Consider the following 26,754-nt stretch of genomic DNA (forward strand, 5'->3'; position numbering starts at 1 on the left):
GAACTCGGCATAAAGAGGCAGCACTTTCTGCTATGGCACCCAACATCTGCAGACCCTATGTCTGTTTCCATGGCTGAGAATTCATTCCTGGCTCTGTGACTCACCAAAGCCAGCAGGGTACAGGTGGGTTAGCAGGAAGGGAACGGAGGACAGAGGATGCTGGTGGGCTGGTGCTGACAGGCAGTTCCTTGCCCAATTCAAACTTGTATCAGAGCACGTTGTAAAGCACAGAATTGGCTGATTTGTGTGCGTGGACAGTAGAAGTTCTATAAGTACAATGTCTAGGTCTGGTTTCATGTCCCCAATACCTAGTACCTAGTCAGTGCTTGATAAATATTTAAGGAGTGTGTGTGTGTGTGTGTGTATGTGTGTGTGTGTGCTGGAGAAGACATCACAGAGGTAGACGTCAGCTCCATGCTGAGATAAACTTTCTAATGTTTGTTGATGTCCGTAGGCGTTACTTGACTGTCTCAGGCTGTGATAAACTCCCCTGTCCAGTGTTCAACAGGAGGACAGCTGCTAGGCAGGGATACTACACCCAGAGAGTTGAAGCAGTAGAAACACAAACTCGAATCAAGGCAGGAAAACGATTAAGAACCCAGGATAGCTGTGGACAAGAGTTTGGGGACAGCACAGAGGAAGGCGTGATTAGTTTTGAGGACATGGGGAAATCACAGAAGGTTTCATGGGTGAGATGGCATTTGACATGGATTTTTTTAAAATAGATAGTATTTCCATAGGCAGAGAATGAGGAAAGGGTGTTCTATCCTGGTAGATCAGCATAACCAGAGGTCAGGAGCTTTGGAAATCAGCAAGAGGCATGCTAGAAATCAGTGTCTCATATGCTGTGGCTGAAGTGTCCGCTGGGTGGGTGGAGGGACTCAGGGGAGGGAGGGAGTTTTGTGCCACATCTTAGAATGCCTTCAGTGACGGGATGAGGTGAGGTGTTTGGGTTTTATTCTGTAGGTAACAGATCTTTTTGAGGTGGCAGCAATGTGTTGTATGGAGGTAATTCTAGCAAGAATAAAAGTTGGATTGGAGATAAAATAATAATAGTTAACATTTATTGCCCGCCTACCATGTATCAGTCACTGTTCTAAGAAATGAGCGTTCTGTCTCCATCCTACTAGCGTATGAAATAAGTTCAGTAGTTATTTCATTTTACAGATGGGAAAATCGAGGCACAGAGAGGTTAAGCTACTTGTTCAAAGCCACACACCCTGTCAATGGATGACATAGCAGTCAAACCTAGAAGCTTTTTCTAGAGACACTTTTAACTCTTCCCATGGATCACTTCACCTGGGGACCAATTAGAGCCTAACTTATCACAATAGTACCCCAGAGAGAGGATGAGGGCCTGAATTAAGATTGTAGCGATGAAATAGAAAAACAGCGGCATTTACTTACTGCCTTTTGTGTAAGAAAGATTATATATATATATTTTTTTATTTATTTTTTTTTCATTTGCTTGTATCCACATAAAGAAATACTGGGAAGATACATGAGAAACTAATAAAAGTGGCCACCTATAAAGGGCAAGGTACAGGAAGGGCTGAATGGGGAGTGGAGTGGGGTGAGCCACCTCAACGTATGCCTTTTAGTATAGTTCTGAGTTCTGACCCATATGCATGTGTTATTTATTCAAAAAAACAATAAGTGATACCAACTAAAAAGGCACAATTCCAAAGCTAATTCAAAGGCACAACTGAAAGTGCATAACAGCTGGACAGATGTGGAAGGCCATGAGAGAGCCGACATGGCCAAAGACAGCACCTGGGTCTCTAGCTTGAGTGTCGGGAAGATGGTAGCCCTTTAGCCTAGCTGGGGAGGAGCGCGGGCTTGAAGGAGGCTGTAACACGTGCAGGTTTGTTTGTGGATGGAAGTGGACGTTTGGATGTTGAGGTTACAGTGGACACCCCAGATGGGGGTGTTGATTTGGGACATTCACATGAAGTCCCTGTGAGTGGATGTTATGATTAAGGGGAGAGTGGAAGGTTCAAGGAGCCGACACCGAAGGAGCAGCAGCGAGAAGCTGAGATGGAGACTGTGAAGGCGGGGTCAATGGCAGGACGGAGGGGTGAGTAGGAGGGAGCAGACGGAAGAGCTTCCAGGAGGAGAGGAATGGTCTCCGAGGGTCTAATGAGTTAGCACTGAGAAGAGGGTGGTAGGTTTGGGATCAGAATGCTATGCTTCTAGAAACAGGGGAGAGGAGGCCAATCAGAGATGTTCAGTGGAACCATTGAACCGAGAAGCCCCTGCAGGACATCCAAAGGCAACAAGCCCAGTGGGTGCTGAGAGCTGTTCCATCTCTGCACTTCAGCCAGTGTAATGTCCTTCTGCTCAGGGAGGTGCTTTTAGACAACACACCCCAGCAACTGCATGGTTAAGAGGGAAACTGAGCCAAGCAGTCCTAGGAAGCGTCCTGGATTTTCTGTTATCACCCTATTCAAGACAGTGGAAACCTCTAATCCGATGTTTTGGTTTTGCTTTTTATATTTCTTCTCTCTCTTTCCATCACACACATCAATGCAAACACAGTTACACACACACACACACACACACACACGCGCGCGCGTGTGTGTGTGTGTGTGTGTGTGTGTGTGTGTTATGCGTGCAAGGCATGAAAAGGCTCCTTTGCAAAAGCATTTTTCTGGATCAGACTAAATGCTGCTCAGAGGGAGGAAAAGCAGAGCAGAGGAAAGGAAGTAGAGATGCAAGCCACCTAGCTACTTTTCCTCCCCTTTAAGGCTGCCTGGTTACGGTCCTGGGAAAGAAAACCCCTGCATTCCTCCCCTTTAATTTGGTTTATTGTTAAAGCGCTGGAGCAGCTAATCCTCACAGACCTGTAGGAGCTGGAGTGGGAGCACCAGGAGCGAATTCTTTTGAGTCCCTGGGTAAGATGAACCTGCTTCTTTTCTTGATTTATGGAGGTTTTCTTGCTTGGTGGGAGGCATGTGGCTCCTAGAGAGTGGGCTTGAAGAGCCACTTTTGTGAGCAACTTGGGTGTTTATTTCAGCCCCAGTTCCTGTCTTTTCCTGATTCTTGTAGTATCAAGGGTAAGTTGTAGATGCCTTGGAAAATAAGTCTGAATGGGGGTCCGGGTGGGAGCTCCGGGGGGAGCTGTCTGGCCATCGATTCAGGGTTGGCTTGAGTGGGAACCTTTTGCACTTGTGGGCAGAAAAAGGGCAGCGACCTACCTGTCTATGCCCCCTCTGCAATGCCTTCCTGCAGTCTGCATTCCAGGGACAATCCTCTGTGCTCTGTACCTGGGAGGGGAGGTCCATCTGCAGGGTGTCAGGACCCCCAGCAAGCTGCACCCCTGCCTCCTGTTCAGCCTTCATCTCTTAACCTCTCTGACCCCACCTGTCAAATGGGACAGTGCCAGTTCTGCCTACCTGTCTGGGTTGTGGTGAGGATTAGGAGAGCCAGTGGGCAAAAAGGTTTGTAAACAGCCTGTGGCTCTGCAAACCCAAGGGAGGAGGGCCAGCCTTAGTCCGCAAGGCAGGGCAGGGCAGGGTCCAGGGATAGGCTCCGGCTCCTGGTCCCTGGCTGTATTAGGATGCAGAACTCGGCCACCGAGCGCAGCGCGAGGCATTGCTGTCAGTCACAAGACCTCTCCTTCACCTTCCCCAGGGGTGCATCTGTCTCCCCTCCTGTCTTTAAACTTCCCTAGTGTAGTTCTAGGGTAAAGATGGTACAAGAAGGGCTGGATTCACCACCACCCCTATCCACAGTGTGGCCCCTTCTCTCCACGTAACTTTGACGCACAAACCTTAACCCTGAGTCTCCCAGAGGCAGTGCCAGGGCTCGGGTTGGTTGGGCTGCATTGCGTGGCTGGCCGACTGCTTGTTATGGAGCCAGATCAATTGATCACGAGGAAAATCACTGTGAAGGGTCGAGAGTCAAGCAGGTTCCGTCTTGAGTAAGGACATGATGTTTCCCAGAGCAGAGACCGGAGACGGAGCCTGGCCCCCAGTCAATCCTACTGACCCAAGCTGAGCGAGGGCCAAAGATAAGTCCCAATAGGCCATAGCACAAAGTGCTTAGTAATACCTGTAATGGGGACCACACTTTCAGTTGACAATATGCTTTTACTTAATCACCTTCAGGACAAGCCCATCAGGCTGGTGGAGCAAGTAGTATTTCCCCCCTTAGTTATCGATGAGACCACTGAGACACAAAGAAGTTAAATGGTTTGCCGGGGGTACAAAGCTGGATACTGGCAGTATCCAGTTGATGGTAGCAGCATTTGAACCCAGATCTTCTGACACAATCAGTGACCTTTCCATGATATTGCAGATTACTATGGTGGGTGTAGGGTGTTACTAAGAGCATTCTTTAGAAAGAGGGGACAAAACTTTGGGAACGAAGCCGGGGGTTAGAATGAGACAGGGTTTGAGCTGGAGCTGGGAGAGGCTTGGGCAGTAGACGTTCGGGCCCCGGCCTCAATGCTGAGAAATCTGAGTGTTCCGGAGATGCAGGCTTTGCCAGATCATCTGAGCCATGTGTTCAAGGGAAGCAGTCAGGTGTTGGGATTGCATGAAAGCATCCTAAGGATGAGGGCAGGGCGGAGGTAAGTGAAACCTGACGACCAACACCAGGAAAGAGGCAACAGGTGACCTGGAGGGGGGACAAGGAGGCCACTGTTGGCCTCTGATGGGCTTGGCTCCAGCCCAGTTCTGTCATTTGCCATCTGTTTGATTTGGGGCATTTTGCTTAACATTTCTACCCAATCAGTACCTCAACTATAAAATGGGTTAATGACACCTATCATGAAAGGAGTACAATGCAGGTGAAGTGCCTAGCACAGTGCCCCACCCACGTGATCAGCCCAGGCAGGCAGCGAATACTGTTAAGTCTGGGAGCAGTTCTGGCTGGGACCGAAAAGAATCCCCCTGCGAGAGCAGAGTGCCTCCCTTGCTCCCTTTCCCCCATTCACACACGCACACGGCCAGAAATAAATTGCCACACGGAGTGCCTGCGAGGGATGGGGCCCAGCCGCAGCCTGCCAGAGCCCGCGCAGTGAATGAGCTGCAGGATGAATGAGACAGGCGGGGCCCGGCTGAGGCTGAGAACCGGCTGCGTGCCGGCGCTACAACTGCAGGCGCGCCGCCAGGGTCAATGGCGAGGGGGCTGGGGCTGAGCTGGGCGGCTGCCAGAGCGAAAGCCAGCGTGTGGCGTCGCGGGGCTGCAGGGGCTGTGACGGCTGTTAAACCTGTGTCCTCGGAGGGAGGGCTGGTCATGCAGAGCTTCTTGCCACAACCATCCTGAGCTCAGCCTGTCCTGCTTTTCTGCCTCCTCCCCTCCCTGGGTGGAGATCTCTCCTCTCACCTTCTAGAAGGCGCAGTATACCGCCTGGCTGAGGTGGTTTATAGTTATGAGACCACACTTATTCAGAGGAGGCACCTCTTGCATGGGAGTTAAGCTTAAAGGCAGAGTGTGGCAGGCACACAGCCAACACTATTACCCTTGAAAACTCCTTAGAAAGGTGCCTGGTGGAGACCAGCACATGGCCCATGAAAAAAAAATCCCACCACCAGCTGCGTTTCCTAGTGTTGCAAGAGATCTGTTTTCTTGGTTGAGTACCAGATGAAGTAGTTGGTTTGTATTTCAGGACCATGATGTATGAGAATTTATATATTTTAAAACACTTTAAAATCACAGTAAGATGAGATGCTCACACTGTGAGAGGCATGTGGGAGCCAAGACCAGTGGAGGGAACAACAGATTCACATCTCCTCTCCAGAACTCACCCCTATTTAAATAATTATTTGTTCCCCTCTCTCTCTCCCTCTCTCTCCTCTGTGCATGCTGTTTAATCCACGTACCTGTAGGGTGGGCCCAGTGCATAGCACTTTAGAGGTCGCAGAGTGCTTGCATGCCCACTGATGTACCAGACAGCCACAGGAATGCTGAGAAATAGAGATCACTATTCCCATTCAGCAGATGAGGAAACTGAGGCCCACCATGGTTAGAAGCACCTTAAGATTAAATAGCACATCCCGATCTTTCTTGTGGCTGCTAAGTGTTGATCTCTCAGCTACCAGATGAAGCCCTAGAGAATGTACTTGTTTCCGAAACGAAAGGCACACGGTAAACCTCAAGTAGCTCATGAATCCTGGCTTGTCGCTGCTGCCGGAGGAATCTGGTTAAACTGACATGTGGGATTGAGCCTGAAATACACTGCAGGAGGCAATTGAAAAACGTCCTTCCTCAGTGATTTTATGAACAGAAACTGGCAAGCAGAACTGACCTTTGAGATACAGGATTAGTGGAAGAGCCAGGGATAGAGGCATGTTCCTTGGAAGGTCTGTCCTGCCAGCATCTCCAGGGAGCTTTAGGGTCCCTGGCCTGGGCTCTGGCCAGCTGACCGGACACTTGAGCTGCAGCCCATGAACTGGAAACTGGTTCTGACAGCACACACAGACCCAGTCCCGTGCCTATGACTCTGTGAGGGGAGCAGGACTGTGAGAGATGGCAGCAGGCTGCTGGAAATCTCATGTATTGCTCCAACAAACGGAGACGCACAGAGCGTCAGGGTTGGCCTAGTCCCCGTTTTCCAAGGTAAGTTCTGGGCAACCCTAGATGCCCTGGAAGCTAGTAGGTATCACGAAATGAGAGCGTTTCACAGCCTAGTAAATTTGGGGACTGCCAGGTTAAACAGCATTCAGCAGGTGTTTTTAATAGTCCTCAAAGCCCTGAATAAGCGAATGTGGCTTGTGGCTCCCCAAGAAGGGGCAGCAAATCCACTTTGCTCAGAGAGTCTCCTGGGACTAATATTCTAAAACACAAACTTCAGGGCAACTTAATCTAGTCCAATCTCTTCTTTTCACCACGGAGAGAGGTGGGATCCCAGAGATGCACAGTCGTCTGCCTGGATCTGCCCAGCTCCTTGGTGCCAAGCCGAGGCTGGAGCCAGAACTTGCGTTCTTTCTAGTGTGGTCTGAGTCCAGGAACCAGTGGATCCCGGGCCAAAGACACATCCCAGCTTTAGCTTTTCAGCCCCTTTATAACCAGGTGATTTATGTTCTGCCATGACTCCTGTGCCCCAGCCTGGAGGCAGAGAGCACATTCTTATGACAGATGATCTAGCCAATAACCTCCCTTTGAGACCCACAGGCCTTCCTTTCTGAGTCAATCTCCCAAGAAATGGAAAACTGAGGAAGCACAAAGCAGTCTCAGGGTGGCCTGATTCCTCTGAAATGAGTAACAGAGCCACACATGGTCCCCCGGGAAGGCTCTGAGGCCTGCTCACCATGCCCCAGGTGAGAGCCCTGGCGAAGGCAGGCTGGCTCTTCCTGTAGGTAGAGTTGGGAGCCATTGTCTGTGGGTTGAAGGTTGCATAGGTGCCACTCAAAGACTCTTTCCTTCCCTGTCCCCATCTCTTTTGGACTGTTGGTCTCCAGTTTAGGAACTGGGTTTGGGAAACACACACTTGATTGACTTGAATTAAATTAAATTGAACTGAATTGAATTGAATGCCTCTAGATTAAAACCTGGTGCTCCCACGACTCTGGGACATCTTGTCAGGAGGGGTGACATTCTTAAGGAATTAGCCCAGCTGATTCATTTAATAAGCACCTCAGTGCAGAGTTCTAAGGGTCTGTGACTGAAAATAGAAAACTTTGGATAAATAGGCCATGTGTCTAGGAGGGCAGGCTAGAGTGAGGACCCAGAGAGAAGGTCTAGGGCAGCGTGGGGTCACGAGGTGGCCTGGCACCTTCAGGGTATGGTGAGGAGGAGGAGGAGGCCACTGAAAATGCACTTCACCTGCCTGAGAGATCTGTCTGGGGCTAGTGCTGCTCCTCTGACCAAATGGCGCCTGGGAAGCAGAGGACACTGATGTCCCATGGAAGAAGCATGTGAAGGGTGCCTGCCTCCGGGCTCACAGCCCAAGATCTCTCACCAGTACCTCATAAATACCAGGCTGGACGCCACCAGGGATCACAGCCTATTCTCAGAAGCTCAGACAGGCCTGTACTCAGAGGCAGCCTCCACCCCCATGTCTGCATGGCCTGCCCTTCAGGAAACACTTTCCCCTCTGTAGTCTCCTCCCCAGCTGTGAAAATTACCAAGAGGCCAGAAAGACCATCCAAAAAATACAACTGAGCACTGGCTGGAGCTAAGCACTGAGCTAGGCCCAAGGGAGACAAGGCGATGGACCTGGTCTTTGTCCATATGGAGGCAATTTCTAGTGAGAAGATGACCGCCAACAAACAAATAGCAGAATTTCAGGGGCTCAGATGTGTCAGAGAATACAGGCTCAGGCTCACATTGCAGAGTAACTCTGGGAGGCTGACTCTGGCTAGAATGGTCAGGGGAGGCCTCTTCAAGTATCCCATGGGAGTTCTGCTGACCAAGCCCTGAACTCAGAGCCCATCCCAGGTCCTACATCATCTGTCCCTGAAGTGATGATGATGACAAAGAAGGCAGGTCGATTCTGCGCTCTCTGCTGCTGAGCCCCAAGCGGAACCTCACAGTGAGAGCTCTAGAGAGGAGGCCCTCCTGCCTGCCCTTCCTGGGGTGCAGGGCTTCTTGCTGCCTTTCTCTCTAGAGCAGTATCAGGAATACATGCCCCCACCCTTTGGTACCCATCTTAAACCCAATTCTGCAAAGCTTCGCTGATCAACCCTTGCCCCCCACCCAGGGCTCTCCTCCTCATTCACTCACTTAACAAATATGGGCTGAACTCTCGGTATGTCCCAGGCTCAGTACCGGGCAACTAGAGATTCCAAGATGAGGAACGCATAGCTCCTGTCCTTTAAGCACTCATGTTCTGGTGACATAAACCGTCAACCAATGATTGACCTCCCAACCATTGTGACCCTGACACAGCTCACAGCATGCTCATTCATTGGCCAGCTCCCGTCTACTGCTCTGTGTTTTTAGGTGTTTATATACCCCTGCTTGGTCTTTCCAACTTGATGGTAAGCACTTTCTAGGGTTGCCACATGTCATAGAAATGTCTGTATTAGTCCAATGGGTATACAGGAGGTACTCAATAAATGCTTGTTGCGTGAAGGAGTGTTACCTCCGCAACTCAAAGATAGTTCCAAATAACAAGGTTATTTCCTTGACCTGGAGTCATTTTTTGCAAATATTCTTGAGGGTGTGGCCCTGTTAAGGAGTGAGGGGCCTGAACTAGCCCCGAATGCCAACACCCAGCACACCTCTCTCACTCAGAGAAGTCTACCGTGGCTGTTGTGGAGCTTTGAAGCCCCGTAGAAACTGTTGCCGGAAATAGAGAGGGAGGGAGTACTTTGGAAACAAATGAGAGCAATACTGGAGCTCCACCCTTCCCAGAATTTGTTTTCTTTTCCTCTGAAAGGGCCTAGATTACAGAAGTCCAGAATGGACGGGGAGGAGTTTAAGGAGATGCAGCAGGAGGCAGCATTGAAACGTGGGCCCGTCTCAGAGCTCACCGTTAGACCTCCGCCACTCGGGACACAAGGACCCTGAGGCTTCTCTGAGGTCAAGGAGGGGTGGGAATGAAGCAGGGGTTCAGATCTGGGCCCCCGACTTTTCCACAGAGCTTCTAAGATGGAACTAAATTGTTAAGATGGAATGTATGGGAGGAGGGGTGGGCGGAAAAGATGTTTTCTTATAGCCTCGCTTAGGCTAAGAATACTATGTTTTTAAGCTATTTAAGAGATGAGAAAGAAGGAACAGTGAGTACAGATCTGCTAATGAGGTGATGAAGCCTCCGAGAGAGCAGGCTGTCATTCCACGGGGGCTCCAGAAGGGGGAGTGATGAACGCCCAGCTGATGGACCCTGAGCTGGAAAGAAGGCTTTTGATTGGCTCCCTACCTGGAAAAGCAGTGTCTGCAGTCCTGATCTATGGAGGAGAAGAGAGAAAGCGAAGGAACCACTCAAACGGTTGATTGGGCTCCCTTTAATGTCCACCCCTTTACCCTCATCCCCTACATTCTTCCAGACTTCTCTGCTACACTGTATCTACTCAGTAAGAAGCATTTGGTCCAAGCCCAGGTGCCAACCACTCTGATAAGTGAAAGCTTTGGGGCTAAGAATCTGTAGAATGCTATCTGACTAAAGATAGCTCTCTAGCCTAATATTTCATCTTCCTCACAGCAGTCTCTGCAGTCAGGGTCCATTTGTCTCCGCCTTGTAGACAGTGCCCTCAAGGTCCAGGGTCAGCCCACCATTGCAGTGCTGGCAAGTCCTCTGTCCAGTGTCTGAACTGCTGTGGCCCCTCTGTGCTGCTATGCTGCCAATAGGAGAAAATCAACAAAAGGGGCCACCAGATTTATATTCGGCTGTATCAGATGCTAAGGAATGCTTAATGTTTTTCACATGTGTTTTTCATCATAATAGCCACCAATTATTACACAGCTAGGTTGCAAATTTACACACTATACTAAAATGTAGAAAACGTAGCTTCTTTATTTCCTATAAAATTTTACCCCACCAGGCAGCAAAAAGGAAATGGGAAACTCTACATTTGAATTTGTCCATTATAATATCTCAGGTGTAATAAAGAGTCTCATTTAGCTGACTCAGGTCTTTCAGGAAAACACACAACATAGAGATGGCTTTTCCTCTTCCTGTTCTAGCTCCAGGTAGCATTTTATGCTACAAGGTGCTTACATGACTGAGTGGTAGTATGGGAGAAGGGGCCCCAGACTTACCAGGGACTTTGGGTCCCAGTTGTCCGGGATCTCACTGGAGGCTGACTAGTGACCTCTAAGGCAGGACTGGTCCCATCTGGCCCATGGAGCAACATGCTGACAACCTCCACTAACAGCCCTGATCCCAGACATTTCCTTCTGCCTGAGACACCCTGATTGTAGCCATCTCTTCATCCAGACCCCAGTTGACTTGCCCTCTAGCAGTAATATATCCCCTCACCAGGGCCATGGGCAGAGGGGAGCTGGCAAATGTTTAATGTCTGGTTCTTAGAGGGTGGGGGAGTAGTGGGGAGAAGCCCTGATTCCATAGTTTAAATACTCCACCATGGCCGATTTCATGCTAACAACATGAGGCCATTAAGCATGGAGCTAGCAAGAGGTGTGAAGAGTCAGCTGTGATGAGCTGGTACAAATTGGCTCCAGCCCCCCACAGGCCCTGGGGAACCTCTGCAGGTCATGTGACACCATCTCACTCAGCTTCTCCCTCTAGGCCTGCCCCATCTTTACTTTCTGCCCTCTTAGATGTGGTTGCATCAGAGTTCCCCCCTAGGCTTATAGTATCTCACCAACAGAGTCCTGGGAAGCCCACCTATCTATGTCACCACCCTCCCCTATTTCTAGATGATTGTTAGCAAAGATGTGTGCTTGTAACAACTTCACCATCTGTCTCCCCAGGATCCATTCGGGCTAAACATATCAACCTTGCCATGTCTTGTCCTCTCTAGCAAGGACCTCGCTTGTGTCACATTCTTCTCATGCCCAGGGCCTAAGCCTCACAGTTATGTCTTAATGACGGAAGAGGTTTCTTTCTGTAGTACAGAACCTATTTTATGACAAGAGTCCTCCAGATGAGGATTACCAGGGATGAAATAAATATCAATTCAATGTCCCCCAAGTATTATCTCTGTTACAGCTGTTTAATACATGAAAAACAATATACTAAGTCTCCATGTACACTAGTTCATCTACTCTTCACCATTACCATAAAGGGCTTTGTCTCTATTTTACAGGTGAGCTGATTAACTCAAAGGGGTTAATAACCTGCTTAAGGCCATTTAACTAGTAATTAGCAGAGGCAGGCTTTGAACTCATGTTGACCTCCAGCCTACGCTCTTTACCTAATGCTACATTGTGAAGGCACAAACGTTTTCTTCATTATGAAGATATTAGAAGACCCCCCCAAGGATTCTACTAGCATGTTTTTTTGGTTGGTTTGTTTTTTTAACGGGGAAGGAGTATTACCTAAGAGGGGCAGCCATTAGATATACTTTCCTACTTCTGTCAGGTCGAAGGAGTTTGGGGGAGAGGGTGCTGGCAGAAATTTGTCTCCTTCACTACTCTCAGACACTCAGTGGTCCTCCATCTAGCTGTACTGGGGCATCTAGGGCAGTGTACCTAAAGGAACAGAGAGTCCCTCCAACCCACCCAACCACAACCCAAAAACATGCTTCTTGCTAGTAATCACGAACTCCAAAAGGGTACCATCAACCTGGGATGCTCCTACCAGAAACATGAGAGTCAATCAAGACTCTTTTCACCCCACCATAGGCACACCACATAGCATCGTAGATCATTGGACCCCCAGAATAGATCCCAGGTCCACCTACTTCTTCCCTACCACCATGGTCCAAGCCACCCTCATCCCCCTTACCTATTGCCCATGTATCAACGCTTGTCCCCTCTACTCCATTCTCCACAGAGTAGCTGAAAGGAGCTCTTTAAAAACCTTAATGGTGTCATTTAACTCCCTTGCTAAAAATCCTTCAATGTTCATAAGGCCTTCTAAGTTCTGTCTTCTGCCTGCCTCTCCCTGCCCACTTACCACGCCCTGCCATGCAGAGTTCACCCTGCTCGACTCACACTGTTCCTTCTGTCCCTTCAGGCTCTTTGTCGCCTTGTGGACTTTTGTGTCTTATTTCTTCTGCCAAAATGCTCCTTCACACACTCTGTGCTGGCTCCTTCACAAACTTCCCATCTCAGCTGAACTATGACCTGCTCAGAGAGGCCTCCCTGACTTACGTCTAAAGAAGACCCGTCCTGTTTGTCTGTATTACAAGCTGGGGTTTTGTTCTTCCATGGTTTTCCCACTCTTTCTCACTGTGCATGTTAGTTTACTTGCTTGTTACTGGCCTCAGGAAGGCAAGGCCATCATCTGCGTTGTCCATCAGCACCTGGCAATCATAGGTGTTGGCCGTTCAATGAATATGGCAACTCCAGAGCGCTGATATTCAAGTTAGGACATGATTCAGTTCAGGTTTTAATGAATAACTATTTTCCCAGCACTGTGCTAAATGTTTGGGAGTTACAGAGAAAACAATGCTCAGTCATCTACCAGTCATTCATTTAACCTGTAACAGGTAGGCGAAAGGTGGGAGTAGAAGTGATTGGGGGAGGTGGGAGAGCTAGGATCATAGGAAGTCAGGCTGACTCGGTAATGTGAATAAACACCTTGGCCCTCACCTGGTAAGGTAGGAAATGCCTCAGCTCAGCTCAGATCCCCTCAGGGTGGACATTCCCATGTTAACCTATACATGCCTGTGCTATGGCCCTTAAGTATGTCTGTACAAGTTTGAGTTTCCACGCTACACTAGACTCTAAACTCGTTGAGCATGAGGCAAGCCCAATGGGCCTGTAGTGGACGTTCAATAAATGTGTTGTAGTAACTGCAAAAGCAGGAATAGTCGTATTTTTGCCAGTTATCCAGGTGTTGCTCCTCATCCTTCCTTCTAGCTGTTATACGAAGGACGTGAGTGTTTTTTATTCTTTTTACAACTTGTTCTCATCTTACTTGAGAAATTAGCTGATGGGGTTCTTTCTTCCCTTCCTCAAACAAAGCATCCCCTGAAGCTTCAACTCTGGAGGCGATGGGTCGAAAGGAAGAAGATGACTGCAGTTCCTGGAAGAAACAGACCACCAACATCCGGAAAACCTTCATCTTCATGGAAGTGCTGGGATCGTGAGTCCGGGGCTGAGAGACCGAGGGGGTGGCTGGGCTGCCTTTGGCGGGGAAGGGGAGGGCTGGAAAGGAGTTGTTCTGAGCCAGCAGAGACTGAAACACCGGGACCGAGGCTGTCGTGACATCATCTCAGTAGCACTAAGGGACCTGGGGAAGTGGAGTAGGAGCTGTGGGGGCGAGAGGAGGGGAAGATATCACAGGAAATATAGAGGGTGACTTAACAATACACTGGAGCCCTCAGGGAATACCACCTCTTCCCCCAAGTTCTCCCACCCGCCCCGCCCCCAGAGACCCCAGCCTACTTCCACCTCTGCCTCAACTAGTGAGTTCTTGCCCTGATCGTGGGAGAGAGACATTCTGAAGCACTTCCGGAGATTCAGTGATCCTAGAACTTTCCTGGGCCTCCTCCCCCAGCTTCTTCATTTCTCCTGCAGTGACCAGGTCAATCCCACTATCTATCATCGACAGAAGAGAAGGCTCTTTGGAGACCCAGAGAGCGGGTGGGTTACACACCCCTGAATCAGCCCCCCACCCCACCACCCTCTCTGCTCCATGTTTACGTGTTGTGTTGGAAAAATAAAATCATGCTGTAGCCCACATTCCTGCCAGCCGCCGGGGTGTCTGTGCCTGCCCCTTGACAATGGTTACACGGCTGGCAGAGCAGAGACGGCTTGTCTGGAGCTGACTCTCCACTTAGTCCTGCCTCTTCTCTGGGCGGGCACAGTCTCTGACACAGGCTGGCAGCAGCCCCAGGCCACCAGCCCCTATCACCTCAGAACCCCAGCTGGCCAGCTAATTAGTCTGGGCTAATTGGGCCTGGGGAAGTGAGGGGCAGTTCGTGGGCTGCCCTTTAAGCAAGCTTTCCCTTTAGCCAACTCAGCTAAGTTTAGCTCCCTCTGCCTTGGCTAGGAGGCAGTGACCTTAGGCAGTGAGAACTGCCCACACTCTCACTACAGATGGAAAGGAGCCAGGTTGAGCCCTGAGAGGAGGCCTCTGGGCCCTCCCTGCCCAGGCAAGGGTCAGGCTCTGCACACGGAGGAGGATGTCAGTGGCGGCGCTGGTCATCAGAGCACTGGCCCTCCATCAAGGGCCTTCGCCAAGACGGGGGTGGCTAGAGAGGGGGTTTTGGCAAGAGAGAGGAGCGAGGCTCGTGAGTGAATCAGAAAGATTTGCTCAGCAGCCCAAAACTCAAGAGAAGGAGGAAGCAGGAAGCCTGGGTTGACAGGAGCTTATTCACTGTTTGCTCAGACTTGTGCTGTGGACTGTCACAAGACAGACCTGCACTGCCCTCATGGAGTTCAGCGAAACCTGCCACCGCAGCTTCGAAGCCCCGGGGAACATCGGAGTCACCTCGGGAGCTTAGCTCTCTATCTTTTAGCTGTGAAAATGTTTAAGTAAAGAAAAGGTGAAATACGCCAACATACCCAACTCCTAAATTCAATAATTGTTAACACTTCATTATGTTTGTCTTACACTTACACACACACACACACACACACACACACACACACACACACTTCACAAAACTATTTGTATACAGGTTGCAAACTTCATGACACACCAATGCTTCCGTCTGCATCTCCTAAGGATAAAGGCATTTTTCTTCTATATCTACTACATCATTGTCACACTCAAGAAAATTAATAATAATTCCCTATTATTTTAGCCTAGGTGATTTTTTGAAAAACGCCGATTCCTGGTCCCAGACCTACTAAACTGGGATTGGAAAGCTAGGACCCAGCAGCCAAGAATCTATATTTTAGGTGTTTCTGGCAACTCTAACGTATCCGGCTGAGAGGACAAGGCCAAGGGCAAGTCGCTGTTGCAGAAGTTAGGGCAGAGCTAAAGCTAAAGAGAAGGCAGCTCTGTGGTGCTCAGGAGGGGCCAGGCAGCCCCAGGGGTTACCAAGGGGAGGTGCTGTGGAGAGGGGTGCAGTTGAGCAGAGCAGACTCCCCCATCAGGATGCACCAGAATCCCCTGCCAAAGCCTCTTCTCTCTAGTTCTCAGCTTCTCTCGAACAACCCCCGACAGAGAACAGGCTTTTGCTAAATCTGCCCAGACAACACCCACAACTCCAGAGCCCCAAGGCAACTGTATGGAAACCGGGCAAAGCTAGTCCATAGCTTGGGGTATGTCACCCAAATCACCTTCATCCTTTCACTGCTTGGTCCCTGCCCCCCACTTCCTCCACCACCCAGGCTCCCAGCAAGAGTGGAGAGCTATTCAGAGCAGGAAACGCAAATGGGGTTCTACTGCAGCAATAACTCCTGGCCCAGAAGGCTCTGCCTGTCCTACCTTCTGACCCCAACAACCTTGGCTGATCAAAAGGCTCTCTGCTCCCCAGTCTGACAGATGGCACAATTAAGCCTAATCCCTCTCCCCTGTCCTTGTCTCCCCCACCCCTTACCCCACCCCTCACACGCTGCAGAAGGCAGCCTGAGGCAGAAGAACAGTAACACCATTTCAAATTGCCCACAACAAGTGCCGCTGACACACACTTCCATGTGCATGGCACCCCAGGAAGGCCTTAATTTGATCTCATTTCACAGGAGGGACCCAGAGTGGGTGTCAGCTTTGAAATCAGGACACTCTCCATGTGCCTTTCTAAAGGTACAGGTGACAGGGAGATCTCTGAAGGTGGATCCTAAAATGTCACAGCTGGGAGGAATCTTTAAGGCCAGGTAGCTCAACTCCTTCATTTTATGGATAAGAAAAGTGGAGTCCCCACCCTTACCTGTTCTTCCGCTTTTTCTCATGCTTCTTCCCCGACCCCACCTGAAGCAACACTTTCAAGTTTTTTATTCCCCCAACTGGGCTAATTCTCATTCATTCCTTTAAACTGAGCTCAGGGTGTTCTTAAGTCAGACAGCCATGAGTTATGTTCTCATCTATTCCAAGTGGTCACTTTGTACACATTAAGAAAAAGTGCCCTTTTCTCTAGCCTGCTGTCTGCTGGGGGGAACTGTAATAATTGTCATATGAAAATATGCAGTGGCTCCAAGGTGAATGGAAACTGCTGGAATTGTGCAGTGCACAACCTGCCCAACCATAGCAGTGGCCATGTCTTTTTTTTTTTTCAACTTCATTATTTATTTATTCCCCTTCACCTTTTTTTCCCCTTTTAAAAATTTTCAGTTACAGTTGACATTCAATATTATGTATATTAATTTCAGATGTACAGCATAGTGGTTAGACATTTATATAATTTAAGAAGTGATTCCCCTAACTTGTTAAGCACCCACCTGGCACTATGCATAGTTATTACCATATTACTGACTATATTCCCTATGCTTTACTTTACATTCCCATGACTTTTTTTTTTTAAGATTTTATTGGGGAATTGGGGGAGGGGAAGAGCATTGGGGAACCGGGGAAGGGGAACAGGCAAGCTGCTGTTGTTTTGTTCTTCAGTCTAGTTGTGGAGGACGTTGCTTCACTGGCCCATGTTGGTATTATCATTGCACTCTTCCCAGGTGAGGCAGTCGCTTGCCAGCCATTGGACAGTTGCTCATGGCGACTCATGGCAGCTCACGAAAGCTCATGCCCCCTGCCAGCCAGCCCCACTGAATCCTATGCCATGGCTGGCAACTCACGGCAGCCCAGCTCCAGGTTGAGCTATTGTTCACCATCTTAGCTGTAGAGGGCGCAACATCACTGGCCCTCATATGTGGGATCTGAACCAGGGCCCTGCTGCACAGAGCTGGCGTCTCAAGCCAACTCCTAACCAATGCGCCACTCGGCCAGCCCCCTCCCATGAGTATTTTTTAACGACTAATTTGTACTTCTTAGTGCCTTCACATTTTTCACCCTGCCCCCTAAACCCCCTCCCATCTATCACCCCGATAAATCTAGTACGCATACCTATCTAGTTATTACAATATTATTGACTATATCCCTTAATGCTATACCCTACATCCCCATGACTACTGTGTAACAACCAATTTGTACTTCTTAATCCCTTCCCTTTTTTCACCCACTCCCCCAAACCCCCTCCCATCTGGCAACCATCAAAATGTTCTCTGTATCTATGACAGAGGCCATGTCTTAAGTCTCCATTTTCTGTGGTCTCATAATACCTCCTGCTTATCTGTATGTGTCTATCTCTCATACTAGATTCTAAGCTAGACCAATATTAACCCCAGTGCCTAACACAGAGAGGTTCTGTTGGCTCAACAAGCATTCATTTCATAGCTGATAACATTTTTCAAATCAAATATTAATTGCTTATTTGTCTGTGTTCTTCACTAGCCTACAGGCTCCTTAAGCACAGAAACACCTTTCTATCTCCAGTGTCTAAGACTCAGTAGGTGCTCAATAAATCTTGACTGAAGGAATGAGTGAATGAATGAATGACTAGACAAGCTCTGAAGGCTCTGATTAACTCTGTGCCAAGTGCAGCTGGGAGAAACAGGAAACTCACAGGAAATACCACGTATTTTCTATCACACATTCTCAAAGTCTTTTCACAAGCTTGATTGCTATTAGGCCTTCATTCTAGAATACCCACATGGCAGGGGAGAGGATGGCTCAGCTGTTTCGTCGCTTAAGCTTTATCTCCTCTTGTTACTACCAGGTGTCCTCCCTAATGGCATCCAAATACTAATAGTAATAATAACAATAGTAGTATCTAACACATAGTTTAATAGATATCAGGAACACTTTTAAGCACTTTACATGTATTAACTCATTTAACCTTGTAAACCACCATATGAATCAGATACTATTGATATTCCCGTTTTTCAGATGAAGAAACTGGGTATATAGAAATTAAGTGGCTTGTCACCCCAAAACGCTGAGATTCTAACATGGGCAGTCAGGCTCCAGCACCCACCACCAGCTAACTGCTGTTCTGATGGCCTGGTCTCCAGGGGACTCCCTTCAAACCAAGAAGCCTGTAATTTGGAATCCTACCCCGTGTGGCTATTGGGTTCCATCCTCTCTGTCTTCAGAAGCCTGTCCAGAGCTGCTGGACTCTGTCTTTTGTCCTCGCAGATCCTCCTGAATGAGAGGGTATTCAGCCTGCTTGCCTCTGATCATTGGTTCAGGGTGATTACCACCATCTCAAATAGATAACACAAGTCTTTTCTCTCTGACTGTGTCTGAGCCCTGTCTCCCAGTGCTACCTCCAACTGCCACTCCAGTGCCCCACACTGTGTCATGTTGGGAGAAGCGAAGTAAATGAACTCTGCAGTGGCCTCTCTTTAATGGGTTTGCCAAGTGGAGAAATCTCTCCCTAGAAAAGCAGAGTCCCTCGGAATCCTTCCCAAATTACAATTCCAGGAAATAGCACACCTTCCCCTGCCCCAGTCAGTGAGTCTTTCATCCACCCACCTGGTGGATGAAAGAAAGGACACAATGCATATCAGACAGGTTCTGCCATCAATACAGCTCATCAATGATAAGGGCAACTAATTACCAGCCACCTCTTCCTTCAGCGATCCTTTGGTTTTGTTTCCAGCAATGTTCTCTAGCCAGCCAGTACTAATTTTTATCTCCTGGCGTCTTCTACTCAGAGGAGCTTTCTCAGAAGTTTTCCTGGTGAAGCAAAGGGTGACTGGGAAGCTCTTCGCCCTGAAATGCATCAAGAAGTCCCCTGCCTTCCGGGACAGCAGCCTGGAGAACGAGATCGCTGTGCTGAAAAAGTGAGTGGGTCTTAGGGTTGGTCGGGCACAGCTGTGGGTTCACACATTTCCTTCACAAAGTGTCTTCAAGAAGGACCGGGGCTTGATTCCCACACCAAAAGGCACTGCTCCCTTCGACTGAGCTAATGGGTCAGTTTGATCAATCAGCTAAGTGTAGCCAGCCAGCTGTCTTGACTGATTTTTTTTTTTTCTTCAGCAAATTGACTAATGAACCAACTGGTAGCAGAGCTGGTTTGTGCACGTAGACAAGAGGATAATTAGCTCAAAGAAACAAAATCAATTGAGGACCAACACCAGGAAGAATCAATAATTAAGGAGGCAGCATAAGACTTAGAAATTAACCTCAGCTGTTCTAAAGCAAATGTAGGTTCAGCGCTCCAAGCTTCACGATGGAGGCTACACTAACAAATCATCAATGTGCAACGAACCCTTGTGAAGCCCCTCTGGGTGTGCCAAAAGTATACAAGGACCCCAAGGAAGAAGCCAACCAAATTTTTTACCCTCCGGAGCTTACATTTTCTGGGCAGAGACAGAGGTGCCCATAAGAAACTCTACTCCCATGAGCTGTGAGCCACACTAGCAGAAGTCAGAGTTTGGAGGAGACAGAATTCAATTTGCCTATGTGTGTGTTTTTATTAGCATGGGTTATCAGGTACATTTTCAAAGAAGAGGGACCCTGGTGGATGAGTGGAATATTGAGGAGGCAGGAGGGGCAGAAAGGTAATTCAGACCGAGAGTAGGTGAATCCATTAGGTAACTACTGCAAGAGGTCTATATTTTTAAACATATCTTAAAGATGATGGTACTATTAATTGCTTAGTATCCCCCAGGCACTGTACTAAGCATTCGATATGCATTTCTCTTTTAATACTAATATAACCCTATGAGGGAGGTGTGCTTTCGAAACAGGAAAAATGAGGCTTGGAAGGTTTGAGTAAGCCAGCCAAAGTTACCCAATTGGGAAATGCTTGACCTGGATCTGAACTCAGACCCAACTGACTTTAATTAGAGTCTAAGTTCTTCACTGCTGTGCTACACAGCCATGAGTAAAACTTCCTAGAAATTTTCCTCCTGGACAGTCATGCACAGAATTGCTGACAGGAAGGCCAGGCCCCTCAGCTAATCTGATTATCCTGCTTGCCTCAGCCTCTGAGTAATCCCAGACAAAGATCGGCTAGTGCAGGGTTTCTCAGCCTCACCGCTATTGACGCTTCAGAACAGATCATTCTTTGCTGTGTTGGGATGTAGGATGTTTAGCAGCATCCCTGCTTCTACCCATAAGTGCCTGTAGCATCTCTCTCCTCCCCAGTCATGACAATCAGAAATGTCTCTAGATATTGCCAATTGTCCCCTGAGGCACAAAATAGCCCCTGATTGAGAATCACTGAGCTAAGGCATCCCACAGAAAAGACTCCCCAAAGTGAGCTTCTGCCTTCTCACAATATCCTGTAACAATAGTTTTGCAACACTTCTTCCATGAGGGGGCCTCGCTAACGACAATCCAAGTGTTGTAATAATTTTGCGACACTTGACCCATGAGGGGACCTTACTAACCTAAATCCCTCCTGTCGTAGTAGCCTTTCTTCATGCGATGTTTCTGAAGGAGACCTATATACCCATTTTGTAGAACAACCTAGTGGTAGCTGCTTCCTCAGTTCTTTTCACTTTCTCTTTTGCTCAATTTGAAAGAGATCCCTGGAGTAACAATGAAACATTTGTTCCCTGAAGACAGGATGATCGAATATCCACTCAAAAGCAGGAATTAAACACCACTCTGGGCATCTTTTCTCTGGGGTTTCTTTGGGACCGCCTGCTTATTAGGGAGATTTCACCAGGACCCTATCTTCTTAAATATTGTCATGAAAAGTCTCTAACGGATATAAGAGTACAGTTGGGCTGCATCTATATTCTTTGTGTGGGCGACCTAAAACCACGTACCTTTCACGATGCCTCTTACTTTTCCCCAGGATCAAGCATGAAAACATCGTGACCCTGGAGGACATCTATGAGAGCACCACGCACTATTACCTGGTCATGCAGCTGTAAGTGAAAGGTGGCCCGCTTCCTTCACAGACATCTCTTGGGGCCTGGGAAACCTAGAAGGGGCTGGCTGGTGGTGAGGGAAAGATGGCGCTTGAAAGACAACATCAAGAATTAGTTCAAGAGGATTCGAAATGCCAAGAGTCCTGTTAGGATCAGAATGCCTCTGGGCATGACATGTTCTGTGTGGACCAAGGAGTGAAACTGGGGTTGATTATTGAGTTGGTACGTACCAGTACAGCCTTACCAGTTGTTAAAATATTTCCTACCAGTCAGCAAAGAGCTGTGACCCCCAACCCGGCCATCCTCCCCTGCTGCCCCAGCCCCGCCCCCTCAGACTTTCTGGACCTCACCGCAATTGAAGGGGTACTGCCTGGCATAGCAGGGGGCCTCAGAACTCTTCTCTGGCACTATGGCTTGAGTCCATTTTGACCAGCCGTGTCCATCACACTGGATATCAAATGTTGTAACAACACTCCAGGGTAAAGTTACTATGGGAGTAGATGCCAGAGATAGATAGACTTAGATTCAGCATCAAGAAAGACTTCCTCAAAAGACAGCCACCCAAAGTTAAACACAGGATGTGATTGCGTGTACGTGTCTGTGTGCAGGATAGAAATGGTGCCTCATTAGAAAGGTCTCCGCATCACTGTCATAGCCAAGTAAGAGTTCTGTCTGAGAGTGACTGCTGTAGGCTTGGTCAGTGCTCCTGAGGGCTCAGCCTTGGTCTCAGAGGCACTTCTATTTATAAAGTACATGCAAACTGTCTCTCTCTCTTTCTCTCTCTCTCTCACGCGCGCACACACACACACACACACACACACACACTACCCTGCAATCTCAGCATAGCTGGATGCAATATTTTTGACTGACAGGCTGATTCCTCAGAAACTTAACTGAGCTAACTCAGGCCTTATCAGCCTATTCATTCCTGGGCTCACCTGAGGCCCAGTGAATAGCGGTAGCAAGCAGCCAATGGCGTAAAGTTGAGGGTGGCCCCAGAGCATCACTAACAAGTGAGCACGGACCATGTGGTACCTTAATGAAGCCAATTCAACAGGATCAACACACAGTCGTTCAGAGGACTAAAGGGAGGCAGGAGGGTGGGCAGATTCAGAAGTCACTGGAGAACCACCACGCCTCCTAGAGCACCAGCTCCAGGACCCAGGACACTCCCAGTCAGGGATTCACAGTTGTGTACAAAGAGTATCCTCCTCATGGGCCTGCAGCTCTTATAGCAGAGCCTAGAGCTTCAGGACAGAAATAAAAGGAATAGGATGGTATGCACTTTGTTTGGAGAAATTCTACTCCCTTACTACTGTATGGTCCTGTCATATATGCATATACACATTCAATGTCATGGAACTGTGGGCAGGGGATTGGAAACCCTGGCTCATGGTTGAAGTAGTTTGGGATGTTTATCCCAAAGAAGACCTCAGGAGAGCATTTCACTGTCTGCACATACTTGAAAAAACTCATATGAAAGGATGTGATTTTTGTTCTGTGCGGCCTTAATGGGCCCAATGGTGGAATTGGTGTCCGCTGGTAGAAGCTACAGGGACTTGCGTGTCACCATAATAGCTAGAAATATTAAGGTGACAAAAGATAAGACAGTCTGCCTTATGAGGCAGTGAATTTACTGCCACTGATGAGTTCCAGTACTAACTAGAAAACTTCTTGGCAAATATAATGTAGATGGTATTCAAGAGATGGGGGTCAGGCTTGATCTTAAATCTCCCCTGAATCTTAAGATGCCATACCATGTGAGCCTCAAAATACCTCTACAACTCCACCCCATAATTTCAGCTTTAGGTAGCCCAATTTTCCAAAATGAGGAAAGAATGCCTGACATAAGCACAGTTAGTCTCATTTGCACACCTTCTCTTTCCTACTTTGCCTGATTTGAATTTCACTTTTCCCTTTCCTCATGGTTTCCTGTGTCCTTGGCCAGGAAAGGAGGTAAGAAATGTGTCCAGAGAAAAGGGTTATTGACTTCTTGTGAAACTCTAACCAGGGGCATTTTGCATTTTAAAGGACATTTCCAGGGAGAGGTCAATGGTTGGCTCAAAGAAATGACTCCCTAGTGATATCACTGCAGGTAGCTGAAGGAGGTATTTCTGGGCTGGAGTGACTAGTTCTCCCTGCACAGTCCAGGGGTACTTGTCTATTCCACCACAGCTGTGTTCTCATGGCTACAGAGCAAACACATTCACATTCCTTTGACCTGAAATAAGAGCTGAATTCCTGTACTTGCCCTTGTGCCCACAGTGTTTCTGGTGGGGAGCTCTTTGACCGGATCCTGGAGCGAGGTGTCTACACAGAGAAGGATGCCAGCCTGGTGATCCAGCAGGTTTTGTCAGCTGTGAAATACCTCCATGAGAATGGCATCGTCCACAGAGACTTAAAGGTGCCAAGGCGGGAGCCCTGGGGGGATGGGGGTGGGGCAGACAAACGACCCTTTAGGAAGTTGCATGGGTCACGGGCAGTCTGAGCTCTGTAAAATGAGAGGATTGGACTAGCCCACTCCTAAGGCCCTTTCTGCCCTTAGATTGAACAAATCTTGGATGACTGAACAATCATGATTAATGTATGCCTCAGCCTTTCCCTGAACTTTTTAGTAGGCCTTAACCTATTTGAAAATGAAGATAATCCAAATGTTTCTTGAACCCAGTCAAGGTCAAACTCAAATGTAACAAATACTTATTGAGAGTCAATAATGTACCAGGCATGTACCAGACTTTAGAGATATCAGGAACAGTTAACCAAGGGTTGGTTTCCTAAAAAAACAGTCTTAGGGTAGTGTGGGATAAAGGGAGGAAGAGTTTAGTACATTAAAGGCTATAAGGCTAAGCAGAGTCAAGGACATAAGCAAAATACAGAATGGTGGGGTGCTGAGGTTGAGGGTACAGGTAGGAGGCAGGAGAGAAGAATGAGGGAAAATTAGTCTGGCATTGAAGTCAGGAGCCCAGGGCACAGCTTCCTAAGAAATTGTATGTCAGGGGAATGATAGGTGTGTGTGTTTCAGATGATTATATCCTATATTACATGATGTTTCTCCTCTCCCATAGCCTGAAAACCTGCTGTACCTCACCCCTGAAGAGAATTCTAAGATCATGATCACAGACTTTGGTCTGTCCAAGATGGAACAGAGTGGTGTCATGTCCACTGCCTGTGGGACCCCAGGCTACGTGGGTGAGTCTGGGAGAAGGGAGGTTGACCAGTTGAATACATTCAGCCACATGGATATTATTCAGAGAGAAGGGTGGTTCTAAGGAGACAGGGTTCCATTTCAGGGGTGATCTAGGTAGAACATTCACTTATGAGTTTCAGGCCAGCCAATCCGCTGATCGCTGGAACTACCCCTACTGCTCCCAAATCCTACGTCTTAAAGACAGCCTACCCTGAGCCCTTCCCATAGCCCCACCTATACTTTGGTTCTCACTTTTGCAGACAGACTTCCTGTCTTTGTCTTTCCAGCTAGACCAGAGGGAGAGAACATATCACAAACCCAGAGACCATTAGATTGCTGAGGGGTTGACCACTAGCCCCCCTTTCCTTTGAATCTGAGGAACCTAGACATGGGCTCCCAAATATACACCCAAGGAAACACTCTAGGAAACTGGCAGAGGTGGGGCCTCCTGCCTAAACAGGAGGTTTCCAGGGCCGACCAAAAAAGTAACAGCAGGCAAGATACCAGGTGAGAGCCTTCCTGAGATCCACGGGGAAGAAACCGGAAGTCAGAGCATCTACTCCTGTCCCTTCTCTCTTAGCCAGTCATCACTGGGTTAGGGTTGGGAAGTGGGAAGTAGAATGCTGACTCAATAGAGGGAATCTGCTCTCTCCCCAAAAGAGAGGTTGGTCACTTACCATCAGATGTTGAGCCCCACAGGGAACAAAACCCTGGTGTCTGGGATAAATGTCCCAGAGCTCCCAATCAGAGGAAGACATGGTCATTCCCTCATGAAGCTCACGATTTGATTGGGCAGACTAAACCCCACCCTCAGAAGGTGCCAGAGACTGACGGGACAGGTCCTACCTGCCCCCTGGTAGCTCCTCACTTAACAGGGGAGACTCAGTCTCTACCTGCAGGAAGTTGCTGGTCTAGTGGGAGAGAGAGCCCCTAACTCACATATTTCCCCATCTGATGGGAGACACACAACCCCTGCCCTGGGGATTGCCCATCTGAATTGGGAGACACAGGGCCTGCCTTCAGAGAATACTCACTCTGATGGAGGAGATGTAGCCTGGAGATCCCCAGTCTGATGGGGGAATCATAGGCCCTTTCATGGGACCTTCTAGTCTAATGGGAGAAGGTTTAGTCTGACGGGAGAGACACAGTCCCTGTCCTAGGAGAGTTTTCAGACTTACAGAAACACCATCCTGAGGCTGCCCTAAGTCCTCTTCTCCAAGCCTCTTCCTGACCTTCAGCCCCAAACCACAGCCCTCTCCTCCTGCCCCAGCCCTGACTCTGCCTTTGGTTTGCTGCAGCTCCGGAAGTGTTGGCCCAGAAACCCTACAGCAAGGCTGTGGATTGCTGGTCCATTGGCGTCATCACTTACATACTGTGAGTAGAAGCTGGCATTGTCTCAGTTCCTGGGAAATCTCAGAGCCTGCTTCTCCCCTCCCGTCTCAGCTCCTCAAACAGCATCCACCTCCAAAGCATGTGCATGTACACATGTACACACACACACACACACACACACACACACACACACACACACACACACTTACTCGTGCACACAGCTCCAAAGCTCCCTGTCCTTATCTGCACTAGGTTATAAAAACAGAGCTCAGTATGAAGGCACTCTTAGGCCACACAGTGTTCTCTCTTCCGGCACCCACCCCTGTTTACTGTCTATTAATGTGTCGAGTACTGCTTTGTGCAGCGAACAGTGGAAAAGGGAGACACCAAGCAAAGCTCGGAACCAGGTGGGCACCATATTCACATCTCAGGTTTCTCACATGGCGCCATCAGCCTATGGCAACATGGTGGCCTGGCGGCACCTGGCCGCTACTCCTCTCCACACACTGCCTGGCTCTCCTCTCCAAACCTGTCATTGCCCCTTCGCCACCACTCTCCTCACCTATTGTAAACTTTGCTCTGAGGAAAATGACCTGCTCAGTCATTCACTGCTTAGTGTAGTTTCAGTTTTCTGTTTCCTAAGCGCATATGGAATAACTACTTTCATTCATTTACTCAACAAATATTCATTGACTGTCTGCCCTGGGCCAATCGCTGGTTTAGGTACTAAAGAATAAAGAACAAAATAGCCTAAAAAATCCCTCATGCAACTTACCCTCAAGTGGACATTTTACCACCCTTCTTAAATATGTTGTAGACATCATCTAAGAGTCAGAAGTGCAGGGAGAGGTGGCCAGGGTTGGGGGGAATAGTGTCCAAAGGGGGCCTTCCAGGGCTGTCTGTTCCAAGCTTTGACTCCTTCAGAAACACTTGATGGGGCCTGTACC

At 48.5% G+C, this 26,754-nt stretch overlaps 1 protein-coding gene across 2 annotated transcripts in view; it reads left to right on the plus strand.

The window, feature by feature from the left end:
* The first annotated feature begins 2,704 nt into the window (after window positions 1–2,704).
* The window catches only part of CAMK1G (calcium/calmodulin dependent protein kinase IG), a 29,156-nt gene continuing 5,106 nt past the window's right edge, over window positions 2,705–26,754 (plus strand). The window contains exons 1-8 of one of the 2 annotated variants that reach the window (XM_019667713.1): window positions 2,705–2,894; window positions 13,483–13,603; window positions 14,038–14,103; window positions 19,117–19,245; window positions 21,213–21,287; window positions 23,554–23,692; window positions 24,354–24,477; window positions 25,774–25,849. In XM_019667713.1, coding sequence (XP_019523258.1) covers window positions 13,512–13,603; window positions 14,038–14,103; window positions 19,117–19,245; window positions 21,213–21,287; window positions 23,554–23,692; window positions 24,354–24,477; window positions 25,774–25,849 — 701 coding nt within the window. In that variant the 5' untranslated portion in view covers window positions 2,705–2,894; window positions 13,483–13,511. The remainder of the gene's footprint in view (window positions 2,895–13,482; window positions 13,604–14,037; window positions 14,104–19,116; window positions 19,246–21,212; window positions 21,288–23,553; window positions 23,693–24,353; window positions 24,478–25,773; window positions 25,850–26,754) is intronic. The other variant, XM_019667714.1, reaches the window with a different exon arrangement.

The sequence above is a fragment of the Hipposideros armiger genome, unplaced genomic scaffold (genome assembly GCF_001890085.2).
Source record: "Hipposideros armiger isolate ML-2016 unplaced genomic scaffold, ASM189008v1 scaffold_503, whole genome shotgun sequence".
Classification (NCBI taxonomy): Eukaryota; Metazoa; Chordata; class Mammalia; order Chiroptera; family Hipposideridae; genus Hipposideros; species Hipposideros armiger.